The sequence below is a fragment of the Osmerus mordax genome, chromosome 26, assembly GCF_038355195.1.
Source record: "Osmerus mordax isolate fOsmMor3 chromosome 26, fOsmMor3.pri, whole genome shotgun sequence".
Classification (NCBI taxonomy): Eukaryota; Metazoa; Chordata; class Actinopteri; order Osmeriformes; family Osmeridae; genus Osmerus; species Osmerus mordax.
Window position 1 is genome coordinate 2,325,401 of NC_090075.1, and position 17,442 is coordinate 2,342,842.

At 51.0% G+C, this 17,442-nt stretch overlaps 3 protein-coding genes across 4 annotated transcripts in view; all 3 read left to right on the top strand.

The window, feature by feature from the left end:
* The window catches only part of dab1a (DAB adaptor protein 1a), an 11,547-nt gene extending 11,225 nt beyond the window's left edge, over positions 1-322 (top strand). Inside the window, 1 exon segment of the mRNA XM_067229436.1 lies at positions 1-322. This exon segment is cut by the window's left edge and continues 29 nt beyond it. Within this exon segment, the coding sequence (XP_067085537.1) occupies positions 1-322 (322 nt within the window).
* Positions 323-6,322: 6,000 nt separating this feature from the next.
* LOC136936054 (uncharacterized) lies at positions 6,323-11,911 on the top strand. 2 transcript variants are annotated; one of them, XM_067229785.1, is made up of 9 exons: positions 6,323-6,573; positions 7,089-8,470; positions 8,557-8,714; positions 9,791-9,970; positions 10,086-10,416; positions 10,546-10,664; positions 11,136-11,161; positions 11,463-11,501; positions 11,778-11,911. In XM_067229785.1, exons 1-8 carry the CDS (start codon positions 6,565-6,567, stop codon positions 11,499-11,501), a joined length of 2,244 nt encoding a protein of 747 aa, XP_067085886.1. In that variant the 5' UTR covers positions 6,323-6,564; the 3' UTR covers positions 11,778-11,911. The 2 variants fall into 2 exon arrangements, with proteins under 2 accessions (XP_067085886.1, XP_067085887.1); XM_067229786.1 differs by lacking the exon at positions 9,791-9,970.
* On the top strand, positions 11,779-15,960 carry LOC136936055 (FYN-binding protein 1). The gene is made up of 12 exons (XM_067229788.1): positions 11,779-11,951; positions 12,669-12,828; positions 13,036-13,159; positions 13,251-13,285; positions 13,432-13,504; positions 13,692-13,726; positions 14,137-14,206; positions 14,304-14,393; positions 14,516-14,532; positions 14,780-14,813; positions 15,035-15,136; positions 15,294-15,960. The coding sequence occupies exons 1-11, from the start codon at positions 11,934-11,936 to the stop codon at positions 15,120-15,122; spliced, it is 744 nt and encodes a 247-aa protein (XP_067085889.1). The 5' UTR covers positions 11,779-11,933; the 3' UTR covers positions 15,123-15,136; positions 15,294-15,960.
* The last annotated feature ends 1,482 nt before the right edge of the window (positions 15,961-17,442 follow it).

Consider the following 17,442-nt stretch of genomic DNA (forward strand, 5'->3'; position numbering starts at 1 on the left):
TCCACGGCAACCGTCAGCGACGCCGGGCGCGAGCAGTGCATCATGGGAGATGTGTCCCGTCTTATCACCCAGCGCGCGCGCCCGCGGCGACGTGTCATGTTTTAATGCGAAACGATTCCTGCCGTCATGGAATGCACGCGTCAGCCCGGACGGAACAGGAAGGACCTCTAATGAAAGTGGCGTGTCACATCCTGCCGCCAGGGGAAAGAGGAAGCTGTCTAGCGGCTCAGAGATTGAATGTGGACAGGTCACCATCACCATCGGTTACGCCGAACAGGCAGGGACGGAGGGAGTGTACTGGCAGCTGAAAACCCGCAGTTAGAAAGTCTCTGACAGGAACATCGGATAGCTGTTTACAAACTGTACTTGTCATTGGCATGTCAATACGCCTCTACCCACACATGTACTTACTCAGAAACACACACACACACACACATGAATGCAGGAACATTGGTATTTTCGGGACGACCCCCCAGTGTGTGTTCTCGCCCACACACTCTCTCGCTCTCTGGCTCTTTAATGATAACTCCTGGCGTGCAGTCCCACTCGAGGAAATATTTAATGATTGAGTTCTCATCAGTTAATGCTGGGCTGCCTGGATTAATGACTGCCTGGACCTAATTGGTATTAATTAAAACCTCAGAAGCCTCACAGCCTTTGTCTCTCAGGAGGAGGCGGAGGAGGAGAGGTTTAGCGCTCGGCTCCCCCCGCTTGCCTCCACTAGTGTGTCCTCCAGCCCCGAGGAGACCAAGGCCCTTCATGTTGGCAGCTCGGCCCAGATGAGAGGCTGGAAATGGGGTTCATGGGGCAGAGTATCTGGGCCTCTCAGCTGGGCTGGTGTGGGTCTGGAGCAGGGCTGAGGTCTGGACCCAGGGTCGTGTTCTAAGCGGTGGGCCGCGCTTCTCTAACTATTTGGGGTTGATGTGCAGAGTGATCTTCACAGCTGGACTCATTAGTGTCTGGTTCTGGTCCAGTGGAGATGCTCACATATGGTGTTTACCTGCTCCATCAGAACCACTCCCACACACACACACACACACACACACCTGTGCATTAGACCTAGTCATCATTCCGCAGTCAAACACACCTGTGCCAGCCTCCACAGCCACCTGTGCTTTAGTCAAAGCCAAAGTCAGTGTGTGTGTGAGTGTGTGTGTGTCCATTGGCAGTGATTGCCTCTTCTCCATGTCCCTCGTCGGCCGAGGTACCAGACCGACATGTGTTGTGGCTGGCGGGGGTGGAGGCAGGGGTGGAGGAGGGGGGAGGAGGGGGGAGGAGGGGGGAGGGCGAAGATCTCATCATGCCTCCCCTGCCTCCAAGGTGTCTGCCATGAAATGCTCGCTTTCCACGGTCCACTGAGCAATCTCACAGTGCTCCGTTGGAACGCTCGGTTCTGGACCCACCAGCCTGGCACGCACACACACGCACACATGCCCACACTTCCTTTATCCAGCCAGTCTGGCTCCTGGCTCGTTGGTCTTCCACCCTCGCCCCTGCTCGCCCTCCTCTCTTGCCCAGGCTGGTCCTCTCCTGGCTGGGATGAGGCATCGGAGACAGTCCCTGTAGCCTGTAGCCTGTGGGTGGGTGATGCGGGCTGACAGGGCTGGGTGGGGGCCTGAGTTGTGTAAAGTATGCTGGCTGTCACTGCTGCTCTCCTTCCTCTCTGTCAGCTCTCACTGGGGGTCCTAGCAGCTGCTGTCTGCTGGGTGTCTGGCCCTGTTCCCCTCTCCCTGCCACACACCCTCCAGCCCTAGTACCAACTCTAATATCAACCCTAGTACCAGCCCCAGACCTAAGTTTGCAGCCCTAGTCCCAGCACCTAACCCTCTAGTTTGTTGCCTCAGCCCCAGCCTCAGCGCCAGCCTCAGTGACCCTGCTCCGGTCTCAGAGCTGTGGTTTGGATATTAGAGAAGCTCACCTTGAACCCCCACGCACCCCTGCAGAGCCCCACCTGGGTGGAGCCAGTCAGCAGGTGTTGCTGAGGAGTGGCCGCTGTTCCCACACTCCCCCCACCCCCTCAAGGGGCCCGACTGGATGTAATTATGTGTATGGTAATAACACGGCTCTGTGTAGAGCGTGCGAGCGGCTGTGGCGGACCACTGCAGGGGCCTCCTCCATCACCCCCCCTCGCTCGGCTCTCAACGCTTAGCGGGAGGAAAACCTTGCCTCAGAGCCGGGCAGGCGCTAGCAAGCTCACGGGTCGGATTGGCCCTTCTCCGTGAGGGGGAGGGGGGGGGGGGGTTAGAGGAAGCATGGACGCACTCTGCCTACGCAGATACACACACACACACACACACAATCAAACACCCACGCTACCATTCACTCTGCAACGCCCGGAGAGTTCGCACTGCAGAACGCTACCGCCATCTGGTGTTTGTGACAGGAATTACACGCGTTGGGCGGTTTGGGGTTTTCCCACAGCAAGGCTACGAATAGTCGGCCATTTGTATGGATCTGATAAGTCTTGTCTACTGTGTTAGCTGATTATTAGACAGCAGGGTTGGTGTTAGGGGGGACGTTGATGCTAACGGCTAATGCTAACACAGGTGTGTGTGTGTGTGTGTGTGTGTGTGTGTGTGTGTGTGTGTGCAGAGGAAGAAGGATCCTCTCTACGCCCAGATCAACAAAGCGAAGAAGTAAGGAGCCTCACAGGAAGACGTATCTGACCAGCGCTGGGGAGAACAGGAGGAGAGAGACTCTAAATGGCCCCCAGCCGTGTGTGTGTGTGTGTGTGTTTGAGTGTGTGTGTGTGTGTGTGTGTGTGTTTGAGTAGGTGTGTGTGCGTGTGTAAGAAAAACAGGTGTCTCTCCTCATCGCCCATGGTACTGTTCTCCTGCAGCAGCTTGGCGGAACCTTCTCTCCTCTCCTCTGGCTAACAACCTCCCTGGAGAGAACCATCCCTCTCTCGCCCCGCTCCTCCTCTCCTCCTGTCTGCTGTCGTTCCTCTCCACCCTCCTCCACTGGGAGGAGACCTTAGTGATCCTCTCTCTCTCTCTCTCTCTCTCTCTCTGTCTTCTCTCCCTGTGGACACTCACACCCAGCCTTACACAAGTCTGATTATTCTTCTGCACCTCTCCCTCCTTCTCTCTCTCTTCCCTCTCCCTCCTCTCTCTCTTCCCTCTCCCTCCTTCTCTCTCTCTTCCCTCACCTTCTCTCTCTATTCCCTCACCCTCCTTCTCTCTCTCTTCCCTCACCCTCCTTCTCTCTCTCTCTCTCTTCTTTCTCCCTCTGTCTCGGTCCCTGTTTCTGGCTAGAGACTTTGCTGCCATGGAGGGCCTGGACCAAGCGGTGCCTCCCTTTCCCACACACACACACACACACACACTCACACACACTCGAGTGATCATTGGACAGAATCAGCATCTGTAGCAAGGGATTCCTGTGAGAGGAGTGTGACTCTTATGAGCCAGTCCGGACTGGTCTACTACGGCATCTGATTGGTCGGTTTGGGTGTTTCCCTTTCGTGCAAGTGTCTGCTGGATCACTATGCAGAAAAGACTCTGGGAGCTGTTCACCCACACCAACACACACACACACAATCACACACACACACACACACACACACTAACCGTGATTACCCACACACACACACAGAGCGATGACACACGTGTCCTTCCAGAGGGTTGGAGAGAGAAGGTGTGACTGAAAGGACTACCCGACGGCATGGACGTTGCAAACCTAACGGATTCTGTGATTGGACTGTTCATTCTCTATAGCTTTTGTACAATACTGATGAGAAAGAAAAAAAAAGGGACAAATTGAAATGGAATTTTTATTTTATAAATCAATCAAGCCGCTGGGGTCAACTCGATAGGAGTTAGAGTCTTCATGGCTTTAAGCCATCTAATGGTTGGTCCGCTATGCTCATTTTGTAAATAACGACCATAACAACGACCATTAAGTCCAGTCTGGACGTCTGCGCCATAAAATAGGAAGGCTTCAGTTATGCAAACTCTAGACAAAACCAAGCAATACCAACACATTCTGCTCTCCCCACACCGTCCCTCCTCTGCCTCCATGCAGCTCTGTCTGTCCGGCATGTTCAGGTCATCCTCCCCCCCCCCCCCCCCCCCCCTACCCCCACCCCCCCCCCCCTACCCCACCCCCCCCCCCCCTACCCCACCCCCCCCCCCTACCCCACCCCCCCTCGCTCTAGCCCAAGCCGACCTAATCCTTGTCCTGGTTTTACCTTAGTCTTATTCCCAGTTATATGAATCTTTACCTTCATCCTAGTACAATCCTAGTCCCATTTTTTTTTTACCTCGGTCCTAGTCCTGGTCTCTGTCTTTTCTTTCACTTTACGCCTGGCTGTCTGCCTGTCTGTCTGTCTGCCTGTCCGTCTGTCCACCACCTGTCTGTCTTTCCAGGCTGCGTCTATGCTAGTCTTACATCAACTGGGATGCCAGTGACTCCCTATTTTATGGCCAGAGTCCACATTTCATTTTACAACTGATTTTGGACAAATATCTAAATTTGACGAATTGAAGAAGAGCAAGATATGGAACAAAAAGGGAAACTTTGCTGTTTGAGAACATAACATTTCTAGACCTATTATAACTTTACCTCAGCTCAGCTAACGGTTTCTTAATGTAAATTGACACATTATTTTTATCTTTATGAATACAACATTCTACAGTGGATTTTTAGAAGATTTTGCTTTTCTTTTGATTTACGTATCACACCATGTATTACTGTTAACAATAAAACACATCCCAAATGACAACCAAGTTTGTGTGTCTTTACATTGTGGGGGTGTGTACATTTCTCTCTGTGTGTGTTTGTGCATACAGTGTGTGTGACCAGTGCTCTTGTGTACGTGTGTGTGTGTGTGTGTGTGTGTGCGAGGAGTGCTCTTAAATGTGTATGGTGTGTGACTAATGACGTGTGTCAGCAGAGGTGACCTCCAAAGTGTCAGCATTAGGGGAAGCAGGGAAAGAGGCTCAGTGCTTTGTCATTCTACACAGCCTTAATGACCTGTCAGCTTCTGCTGCGCTGACAGCCTCTAATGTAAGCTGTCACATGCTTTATTACGACCAAAATACCAAGCAAAGGGGGTTTGACTCGCTTCGCTCCAGCCCCTTCTCCCTTCCTCTGTTCTCTGCCTGTGTGTGGGTGGGGGTGTGGGTGGGTGGGGGTGAGGGTGTGTGTGGGTGTGTGTGGGTGAGGGTGTGTGTGGGTGTGTGTGTGTGTGGGTGGGTGTGTGTGTGGGTGGGGGTGTGGGTGGGTGGGTGAGGGTGTGTGTGGGTGTGTGTGTGTGTAGGTGGGGGTGTGGGTGGGTGGGTGTGTGTGTGGGTGGGGGTGTGGGTGGGTGTGTGTGTGGGTGGGTGTGGGTGAGGGTGTGTGTGGGTGGGGGTGTGGGTGGGTGTGTGTGTGGGTGAGGGTGTGTGTGGGTGTGGGTGGGGGGTTGGTTGGTTGGGGGAGCGGTCGAGGCGTAAACTTGTCCTATGTAAACTATAGTTTGAGGATTGTTAGCTAATGCAGTGCGATGTCACTGTTCATCAATGTTGTTGTGAATAAAGCAGGAGATATGGGAGTCAGGTGGCTGAGCGGTTAAGGAATCGGGCTAGTAATCAGAAGGTTGCTGGTTCGATCCCCGGCTCTGCCAAATGAAGTGGTGTCCTTGGCCAAGGCACTTCACCCTACTTGCCTCGGGGGAGAATGTCCCTGTAATTACTGTAAGTCGCTCTGGATAAGAGCGTCTGCTAAATGACTAAGTGTAAATGTAGATATCACCAGGCTTCTATGTCTCCCCAGCAGCTGTATGGTGGTCCACGATATCAACACACACCTCACAGTATAGGGTCAGGTGTACAGGTGTAGCTCAGTAAAAGGGAAAGTTTCTTGCTGTCAAACACAGGATGTGTCTCATGTCAAATAAATGTATGTTTAAATACCTGTGTGTTGCCATGGGACCTCCTTGGAATGCAGAATGACTTCCTCTCTGTCTTTGCTTACCCTGGATATTTAGAATAGACTATATCAGGAACTACCATATTTATTGACCCCTATATCGACCGGAAATGTCAATTAATGAAACGTGATTTCTGACACATTAATCCTGCCAGTGAGCAGTGGAAAATGCGTAATAGATACCTCGTTGTGGTTGAAACAAACAAGGTGGCCAAAACTCCAGCGCTAGTTAGCATGACCCGCGTGCTCAAGATGCCCGCCGAGCCACATTCCAGAGGGATGAAAACAAGCACGCATCTGCCACTCACAACTCCTCGCTCTCAAGGGCGGCGGGACCCGTTTGACGGGATGGGCCGTTTTCACGATGAGCGCGTGAATGTTCCTACCCAACCTCATTCCGAGACCGAAACCATCTCAGAAGCGCTCGCACGGTCAGTCAAGTAAAACGAGCGGACTTTGACAGTCAGCGAACTACTGTGGGAAGTTAGTTAACACGGATCCTGGAACACGCAGGATACATAATTAGATTGTCGCTTATATCTACTTTTATACTGAGGTTAGCCTCCAACTCGGTATGCGAGGCTAAAGGAGGTTCGTGGAAGGATTCCTACTTGTTGACGTTGACAAAGCTGAGGAACCGCAAGAACGTGCACCATGGACCAGGTACCCACCCTAACATCTCACCATACACATCCTTAACACTAAGATCTCTCTCTCTGCGTCCGGCCCAGTGCCGTTTGGATCAAAAAAATTATCTGATCTGAAGTTAGTTCGCTTGTCTCTTTCTACTGACAATATACTGTAACTCACTGTTTTCAAGTCACTGTTTTGATGTCACTGTTTCACTTGTTGGGCAACAGAAGACCCCAAGTGCATTTGTTTGGGGTAGAAGGTACATTAATTAATATAATAACAAATTAACTAATGTTAACAACAATTAATAACAAATACTTTTAATGACAAGTCTGAGTTCGAATGAGGTAATCTCCGCCCCTCATAAGATAAGATTTATAGTAAATTGGTGACAGGGTTTGAAACCAGGTATGTCAGTAATGTGTGCCAGCATTCAGAAAGACACCGAGAACGATGACCTGAGTGGAGATCCGTATCTTTTGAGTTATTAGACAAATGTCAACACGGGTCACACGAACGAGCGTCTGTTTTCCACCCGAATTCAGGAGGACACGTTAGACTTCAAGGCGCTGAGAGCCAAGTTCCAGGATGAAGAGACGTTGCTCCCGAGACAGCCCAGGACCAAGCCCACCCTCCCGGAGAAGCCCAGTGTGGTGCCTCCTCCCCTGAGCCCCCCCCAGAGCCCCACACACACGCTGCCCGCCGGGGCCCGGCCCTCCCTCCTCACCTCCATCAGCCAGGCGGCCGACAGGAAGTCCGTCCTGGCCCCCCGCGTCATCTTCAAGGAGGAGAAGAAGGAGGGTAAGAAGCAGCTCATCCTCTTCAAAAGCAAGGAGAAGCCAGAGGTGAAAACCAAGTGGGGGAAAGACAAGAATGGAAGTGTGAAGGAGGGGAAGGACGATCCGTCGGAAGTGACCCCCCCCAAAAAAGTCACCAAACACGCCACGAAGGAGAAGAAGGCGCCTGAAGGGGGCAGCCCTGAGCTGGTCCCCGCCAAGCCTCCGCCTAAAACCGCACCGAAGAAGAAAGGCTTCCTGGGTTTCAGGAGGTCGGTGAAAAAGGAAGTTCCTGCCGACTCCATCGTGGACACGCCCGGCCCTGACCTCGAAGGGCTATCCCCACTGATGCCTACGAGCCCCGCCCCTGCCGACCCCGCCCCTGCCGACCCCGCCCCTGCTGACCCCGCCCCTGAGCTCGTTCTGATCCCAAAACTGAAGGAGGCCCTCCTCCCTCCCAACCCCACCCTGGAAGAGCCCCCTGCAGTATCCCCTCCACCCCCTGACCCCACCCCGGTCACAGCCACACCCGAGGGTCCACCCCCCCAGGCTGGTAGCTCTGGAACCTCTCTCCCACCCTCCCCCACTCCCCCCCCAAAGACTGAAGCCCCAGCTAAGGCCCTGCCCGCTCTTCCTGTCTCGGTCTCCCCCAGCCCCCTCCACCCCGCCCGTGTCGCCTCCCTCCTACCCAGCCCAACTCCATCCCCTCCCTCCACCCCCTCTCTCCCTGTCTCATCCACTCCTCCTCCCCCTGTTGCCTCGACCCCGTCCCCCCCTTCAACCCCCTCCCTCCCTGTCTCATCCACCCCTCCTCCCCCCGTCACCTCTACACCATCCCCTTCTCCCCCTGTTGTCCGTACCCCACCCCCACTTGCCGTCGCTACCCCTTCCCCCTCCCCACCTCCACCCCCAGTCTTGGAACCTGAGCCTGTGGTTGAGGCTGGGGTTGAGGCTGGGGTTGAGGCTGGTCCCCCTGCCTCCTCTCTGGCTGTGGACCCCCCCTCCAGACCCCAGTCCCCCCGTCCGGAGCGCCCCCTCTCCGCCCTGTCGGCCCTGGGGAGGGCGGAGGAGATGGGCCCGGGGAGGAGGACCTCCCCCTGTGACCTGAGGGTCTTCAGCGCCCTGGAGAAGGCACGCAGGAAGTTAGCCAGGTACGGGACACGAAGATGATCACACTAAACACTCATCCTTTTAGATGCCGCTACTTCACAACAAACCCTCATTTCTCTTCCCCCAGCCCCAGTCCCAGCACCACACCCACCACCTCCAGCCCAGTCACCCCCACTGCAGAAGAGCCTTCCCTGCCGCTCATCCCCCGCTTCCCTCTGACGGAGCTCCCACCTATCGACTACCCCGAGCAGAGCGGCGCTGCCCAGGTCAACGGCATCAACCACAGTGAGTCTAAGAGCACCAGAACTCCCTCTCCCTCCCTCTCTCTCTTTCTCCCTCTCCTCTCCTCTCTCTCTCTCTCTCTCTCTCTCTTCCTCTTCCTCTCTCACTATCTCTCTTCCACTCTCTCTCTCTCTCTCTCTCGCTCTCTCTCTCACAAAGAAAGGAAGGGGGAAGAGAACAGGAATGTTGGCTACGTGCTGCTGTTGTGGTTGGTACTCACATACCTGGAGGAGACATGTACTGTGTTAGTTTAGCTTATGTTGCCGAGGGCGACTCCAGCACAAAGCCCCTTCAGTTGGACGACCGCTGAGTGACTTCTTTAGTTCAAGGATTTACAGTATCTGAGACTTGTGACTAACTGATTTAGTTCCCGCCTGGTGTGGTCGGTGAGAGACTGAAATCTCTACTCTCTCACCGATGGGGAATTCCAAAGTTTGTTTCTTGTGATTCCGGCCATCCAGGAGAGAATGTTGGTTGTCCAATCAAGCCGGTCTAGTTTATCGAGTTCACCGTGGTCGTGTTCCTGTTTCATCCGCTCTGTAGCTTAACCCTTCTCACCTTGAGTTTACTGCTCTGGTTTCATCTGAACTCTTCTCCTTTTCTTACTTGCTCTTTCTTTTCTCTCTCTCTTTCTCTTGCACTCTTTATCCCTCTCATTATTTATCTCTCTGTCCTTGAATAAAACAGAGTTTTAGAGCAAGAGAGAGAGGGAGGGATCCAGGGAGTCTGCCTCTCTGTATCAGTTTATCATTGTCATATTTCAGTTTCGTGTACGCTAAAGATTTACAGCTTTACACAGAGGATCTGGCTGCTTTGTATTACTTTGCATTAGATTATTCTCTCTTTCTCACCCTCTCTCCCTCTCTTTTTTCCCTCTCTGTCTTTCTCTCTCTCTTCTTTTATCTCTCTTTATCTCTGTCTCCCTCCCTGTCTCTCTCCCTCTCTCTCTCCCTCTCTCCCTCTCTCTCTCTCTCTCTCCCTCTCTCTCTCTCTCTCTCTCTCTCTCCCTCTCTCTCTCACTCTCTCTCTCTCTCTCTCACTCTCTGTCTCTCTCTCTCTCTGTCTCTCTCTCTCTCCAGGGCAGCCCTCTCCTGCATTAGAGGGTATCGCAGAGGAAAGCGCTGACATCATCCCAGAGATGTTAGTGGTGCCCCCCCCTCCTCCCCGGAGGGCCCTCCTCACGGTCCAGTCTCTGGGTCCCCCCCCAGACAAACCCACCCGTCCCCCCAGGATGGAGCTGCCCCCCCCAGACCAGAGTGGTACGTCCACAGTCCAGCCTGGTCTGACCGACCACGCCATTCCATCCATGTAAGAGCCTCAAAAACATGAAGTCTTTCTCCATCTAACGTGTGTGTCCTGTGTTGCTCCTCCCAGCTGTGGAGATCCCTGCTCCTCCTCCGGAGTTCTGCCAGGAGGAGTCAGCCAAGGAGCAGGAGGAGGACCTGGGCTCAGAGGCCCTGGAGGAGATCTTTGCTGAGCTGCAGGCTCCGGGCTTGATGGAGCCTGCCTGGGAGAACGGGGAGGCTGTGGGCCCCCTGGAGGAGGCTCTTCCGGGGGCCCTGGAGCAGGAGGTCCACCTGGACGAGGTGGCAGCTCCGGGGCCGCAGGTCCCGGAGGTCCAGGAGTGTGGAGCAGAGCTCCGAAATGTTCCAGACGATCTTCAACTCTCTGACCCCGCCTCCTCGCCTGGCAGTCCAGTCGGAAGGTAAGGAGCGGCTTGGCTAGTCTGGACCTCTCCTGTGTTTCGCATTGTCGTTTTTTTCTCCTGGTTGACGGTTTTAACCCCCTCCACCTCTCCCCCTCCACCCCCCACCCTTCCCCCTCCACCCCTCAGGCCAGAGGCGGAGGAGGTGCAGATGGAGACCAGCAACGTCTACGAGGACGTCCACATCGTGGAGAAACCGAAGAGCAAGACTCTGGGCGCCAAGAAACGAAACAAAGGTCCACCGAAGAGTAAGTGACCCCAGAGGGCGGAGCTTGTGAGCCCAGGGGGGGCGGAGCTTGTGACCCCAGGGGGGGGCGGAGCTTGTGAGCCCAGGGGTGGCGGAGCTTGTGAGCCCACCTCAAACGCGACACACGGGGACAGTTCAGATATTGACTGGAATCGATTGTTGATTCAACCGGTTACGGTCAACCGTGACCGTAAACTAGATTCACTTTCACTTGTATCGCACACAACTCTACTACAGCACAAGCTTTCTCCTCACCTGTGTGTGGACTGTACAGGTGGACAACAGCTAGTCTGTCCCCTCCACATGTCAACACCCTCATCTCTTTGAAGCTCATCTGAGCAGAACATCTGCAGTCAATCACACAGACTAGTATAAGCTGTGGACTCTGGACTGTCTCTTCGGAGTTCTCAGATATGAACTGGTAGGAATGTTCATGAATGATGTCATAATCGGCTTTTCCCGTCTCCCACAGATCCCTACGCTGAAACACAGCCAGCGGTAAGCACCATTCAGAGCATTTGCATTCGCTTATTGGATTACATTCACTCTTGTTTGTGTGTGTGTGTGAATATGCCCATGGGGGTGCCTTGAGTGTGAGTTTGTGTGTGCGCGTGTGTGTGCGTACATGCATGTGTGCATGTGGGGTCTTGCGTGTGTGAGCGTGCACGTTTGTGTGTTAGTGTGCCCGTGTGTGTGTGCGTGTGTGTGTGTGTGTGTGTGTAGATTCCCGGCACAGGGGTCAGGGTGTTTATCAGCAGAGCTGCAGGGTAAATCTCATCATGTATTATCTCTCCTGCAGCATGTGGAATCTCAGAAGAGCAGCTGGTTCTCCAAGTAAGTGAGCAAGCAGCCCCATGTCCATCACAGTCGCCCTCAGTCACAACGTCAATCACTGACTGCAAGGCTAGGGTCACAGACACCTCAGGCTTAGAGGCGGAGTGTTAGAACTAATCGTGACTGACAGGAATCTCTCTCGTTCTCCAATTCCGTCTCTCTCCCTCTCTCTGCTCTGTCTCTCTTTCTCTGTCCCCTTCTGTGTCTCTCTCTCTCCCTCTCTCTCTCTCCCTCTCTCTCTCTCTTTCTGTGTTTTTGTTTTTGTCTCAGGAACGAGAAGAAGACGACCCCAGAGGGACCAGATGAGAAAGACCCGAACCCTAAAGAGCTGAAAAAGAGAGAGAAGCAGCGTCTGGAGAAGGAGAAGAAAGAACAGAAGGAGCAGAGAGAGAGAGAGAAGAAGGAGCAGAAGGAGAGAGAGAAGAAGGAGAACGAGATGAAGAAGAAGTTTAAGGTGAGGAGAGGCGGGCAGAGGAGAGAGAGAGAGAGAGAGAGAGAGAGAGAGAGAGAGAGAGAGAGAGAGAAGGGTGGGGTGTACAGTATCTTGGCAGAGAAACTAGTCAGGATTCATTCCTTCAGGATGGGATGTGTGAGATGCCTAAATATCTACATCATGTACACTGTGATAGAGAGAGACAGACAGAGAGATAGGAGGAGAAAAGGAGAGATCAAAATGGGGAGTAGAGAGAGGGAAGGGAGGTGGAGAGACATAGTAAAGGAAAGAGAGGAGAGAGGGAAAAGAAAGATAAAGAGAGAAGGAGAGAGAGGGAGTGTAACAGAGACTCTGACACATAAACACCACTCCCATACGCCCTTTGATACACTCCCTAGATGAAACACATTCTAATGCATATTGATATGAGCGGTAATGCCCACAGTCCCAGTAAAACAGCTTATGACAGTATATTTAAGGAGTCTGTAGGATTAAGAGATTTATACCACCATAATCACACTTTGGGATCGCAGATGCGTCTGAATATCAATAGGCGCTGTTAGGCCTGTGTGGACGTGTGTTGTGTGTGTGCTGTGTGTGTGTGTGTTATGTGTGCTGTGTGTGTCCGTATTGTCTGTGTGTGTGTGTCTTATCTGTAGCTGTGTGTACCGAGTGTGGGTGTGTTTACCGAGAGTTTGTGTGTGTGTACCGAGTGTGTGTAACTCGTGTCTTCGCCAGATCAAAGGCCAGGAGGAGGCCATGTACCAGGCCACCGTCACCGTGACGACGAAAGGACGCAAGGACGACCTGGCGCTGAATAGCGGTGACATCATTAGCATCATCAGAACCACCAACTGTCCCAAGGGGAAATGGCTGGCTCGGGACAGCAGCAACACCTGTGAGTTAAAGTGTGTGTGTGTGTGCGTGTGTGTGTGTGTGTGTGTCCTAACCTGACCACAGATACAGGCATGGGTCTCACAAGAGACACACAAGATGGCTCCGACGTCAGCTTGTACTAGTCACTCAGATGATGTGTGGGTCTGGGCTTGCAGCACATTCTAACTGTGTGTGTGTGTGTGTGTGTGTGTGTGTGTGTGTGTGTCAGTTGGGTATGTCTCAGTGAGCCATGTGGAGCTGGATGTGAAGGAGATGATGGAGTTGGGGAAGAAGGCCGTCGGCAACAGGAAAACCTCCACCTTGGAATCAGAGAGGACCAGCACTGGGAGCAGGTACACACACACTTACACACACCTTACATACACACATACACACACACACATACAGAGACACACTCACATATTTCTTTCTTCTATTCTTCAGGAACTCAAATAACTACCCCCTATCCACAGGCAGTTGTAAGTATGATTTTGTCCTTATCTGAAACAGATTCAGATTCAGTCTTAATGAATCCTTGTGAATCGTTCTGAACGTGATCAGTTCGTGTTGTGATGAGCGGTTGATTGTAGGATACGTGACGATAAGTATTACGTCCTTCCACTAGTTTCAGACGACAGTGAGGAATGGACGGGCGATGATGAAGAGATGTTCTCTTCCCCCACAGCATCTACAGACCCGTAAGTCCTGGTCAGGTGTGTGTGTGTGTGTAAGGCTGGGGAGAACGGGTAGAGTTAAGGAGTGGGGGGTGTATTTGGGGAAAGTGCAGCCAACAGCAGAGTACTCAAGGCTGTGAGTGTTGTGACATCATCTTCAGTCGCCGCAGTGTTGACCTGTTAACCTTCTGGTTCCTCCCTCCTCCTGCAGGGGACTGGACCACACCACATCCATTGTGGAGGAGGGTGAGTACAGACGCTCAGTGTTCCTCTACGTCCATCTACGTACTCCTGTAACCCTCTATGTCACTCTATGTCACTTTATGGCCCTCTATGTCTCTCTATGTCACTGTGGCCCAACCTTCTATCAGTGGGATCTACCGATAGTTTCGTCTGGCTGAGATTGCACCTCACACACGTTGCCATAGCGATGGTGTGTGGAAGGATGTGATAAGAGATATACACCGGGGTTAAGTGTTTACTGAGAGAGGGCGATGAGCTCCGTCCGCTAATCTGTTGATCAGTCTGTCAGCAGGGCCTGATGGCTGATACTGGAGGGGGAGAGGGGAGCGTGTGTGTGCAGACATGAATGTGTCAGCGTGTGTGTATTTGTTATTGTTGACGTGTGTGTGTGTGTGTGTGTGCTGTTCTTGCAGGAAGCAGAGAGCCAAGTGTTCACCATGAGCACACGGCCAGTGACGTCAGTACAGATTCTGTGAACCAACAGTAAGTCTGACTCTCTCACATACACACACACACTCACCAAACCTTTTCTACAATACAGGGCACTTCTGTAACTTTACTTTGAATCGTTTCCCTACAGAGCGAGACATGAAGCACTTCACAAGTTGTCCACGTTCTTCCACGAGCCCAGAGACACCAGCCCACCTGCTGTAGAAGAGCAACATGCCAGGTACACACACACACACTTTCACACACACACTCACGCATGTAGACACACACACACATTTTCCTAATGTCTAAACACCTTGATTTACTTTATCTCTTTCCTTGGCCCAACCACTCTCTAAGAAGTCCTGAACTCGAGACAAGTAAGTAATATGTTTCCCTATTGCTAGGAATCATACATGTCAATCTTGTGCTTACATTATATATCATGACGTATCCTAAATATATGTCACGCAATGCTAGTTATTTTTACAACATTTACATAATTGTTCCAAGAAACAATTATGAAACAATTCGATTAGTTTGGTGGAGGTGGTGACTGGATTGTGACTTGTTTTAGGAAACATTAAGGGTCAGATATTTCAAATGTCTTCCTTGTTTCATTGTTAGGCCCTGAGGTTGTGGCAGCAGAACAAGCACAGAGGTAAGAGGAACAGACGAGATGGTATGTGTGACTTGTGCAATTTGCGGTCAGACTGGTTTTCAAGGCTTGCTGTTCATTTTTTTTAACTGTATCACTGAGTTTGTTTTAAAGAGCTTGTGAAAGTGAGACCAGTGTGTGTGCCTCCCAAGCACACCCTTGCGGTAGGCGATGTACGTGTGTGGGTGTTGAGAGACAGTGATAACCATGTGACGTCTCTTCAGTTCCGTAGAGGAAGTAGATTCACTGCTTCCTGACATGATCATCTTACCGCCCCCTGACCTGTACGCTGACATCAACTTTGCAGAATAATCTATCAGAGGCAAGTATAGGTGACCCTCCCCCCCGCCCATCATCACCATTTTAGTCCTGACTGATGTTGTGATGTGTTGCATCTCCCTGCATGACCAGCAGAGGGCGCTGGATGGACACTAGCTGGTGACAAAATGGCTCCTGTCTGATGTTTTTCTTCTACTAAGGCAGTCGAGGAGAAGCACAAGTAACCGGCCAGTGACCAGTCGCTCAACCCCAAGCGCTGTCACCATCCTCTCATCTCCATGGCGATCTCCAAGGCGATCTCCACGGCGATCGCCACGTCTCCCCGGGCGTTTCTTGTCACGGAGTGTGTTATTCAGACAACACTCTCTTTTCTGGACTAAAACACTAACATCCTCCAGAACCTAGCCAAAGACCGGAATGCCTACCACCGAACACCTTGAAATGACAGACTTGTGTTTTATAACCTGCTGTTAATTTGTCCTGTTTGTAGATAACCCCATGAATTAATATCTGTGATCTTTACATGCAATGATTCTGTCGTCTGTGGTTAGTCCCGACTGGGAGATGACTGTTGACGTCTTCTGGTTATTCTGTCCAAACACAGTAAACTCCACAGCTTCGTTGTGTAGTTTTGTATGAATCGAGTAAGGATGTAATGCCTTGGTTGGGGTTAGCCTGTGTAACTTATTCAACTTCTCTTGGTGTTTCCAAAGGCTACAGCTTGGTGTCCTTCCTGCGAACAATGTCCCGTGAATAAGTATTAAAAGTGAAGAGGTTGAATGTTGTATTTTATGTAAGTCACTTTCATGCAACAGACATGCCTTTTATGGCCTTGTGTGCTTGTGACTGGTTTTAATAAAAAAAATCTCATACCAAATTTCCTGTGTGTGTGTGTGTGTGAGTGTGTCTAATGGTGCAGACCCAGTATCTCCTTCTACTTGAGTAAAGGATGCGAGTACTTTTTCCATATCTGCCAAAGGGGTTAGCATGTGTGTTTTCAGGGTGAAATGACCAAAAGGGTTAGCATGTGTGTTTTGGGGGTAAAATGACCAAAGGGGTTAGCATGTGTGTTTTGGGGGTAAAATGACCAAAGGGGTTAGCATGTGTGTTTTCGGGGTAAAGTGACCAAAGGGGTTAGCATGTGTGTTTTGGGGGTGAAATGACCAAAGGGTTAGCATGTGTGTTTTGGGGGTGAAATGACCAAAGGGGTTAGCATGTGTGTTTTCGGGGTGAAATTACCAAACATTTAGTCATTTAGCAGACGCTCTTATCCAGAGCGAAGATCAAGCGACGATCCAGAAATGACCAAAGGGGTTAGCATGTGTGTTTTCGGGGTAAAATGACCAAAGGGGTTAGCATGTGTGTTTTGGGGGTAGAATGACCGAAGGGGTTAGCATGTGTGTTTTGGGGGTGAAATGACCAAAGGGGTTAGCATATGTGTTTTGGGGGTGAAATGACCAAAGGGGTTAGCATGTGTGTTTTCGGGGTGAAATTACCAAAGGAGGTTAGCATTTGTGTTTTGGGGGTAAAATTACCAAAGGGGTTAGCATGTGTGTTTTCGGGGTAAACTTACCAAAGGGGTTAGCATGTGTGTTTTGGGGGTAGAATGACCAAAGGGGTTAGCATGTGTGTTTTGGGGGTGAACTGACCAAAGGGGTTAGCATGTGTGTTTTGGGGGTGAAATGACCAAAGGGGTTAGTATGTGTGTTTTGGAGGTAAAATGACCAAAGGGGTTAGCAGGTGTGTTTTGGGGGTGTGTGTACTTAATTGAGATGTATTATAACATTTAATATTCAGAATATCTGATTTGTCGGCTGATGTGATTAGCTATTAGTGTTATTTGTGATTTGTAGTAATCATTCTTTTCCTTAATAAAGAAAAACAATTCACAAAGCTGACAAAAGTAAAAATAAAAAAATAAATAAAAAGACAAGTTGTTGTGTTAATTCCCTCAGTTTATTGAGTTGTGGATTGTATTTGACGAGTCCTGCTTTCTTCTGTTTTTCTGACACCCCCCTCTGCAGGTTGTTACAACTAGATAGTTAAATGACAAATTTAAATGTTGAGTGGAGATTGTTTTGATCCCTGATAGCTCAGTGGTTAAAGATGTGGGCTACTGTGTGAGGGGTCTTGTGTTCAAATCTGGCAGAAGAATCTTTTTACAGCTCAATTTTTGCTCTTCGACTTATAAATAAATAAAACTGACATATATATTACATAACTGATATCAGTTAAATGAATTATCAATTGGTTTGAGCAAGATTTGAACCAGGGGTACCATGTTTGGCAGTAGACTTGACGGTACACATGCTTACACCACTAAGCCACAGAGAGTTCTTGCAAAATCATATTC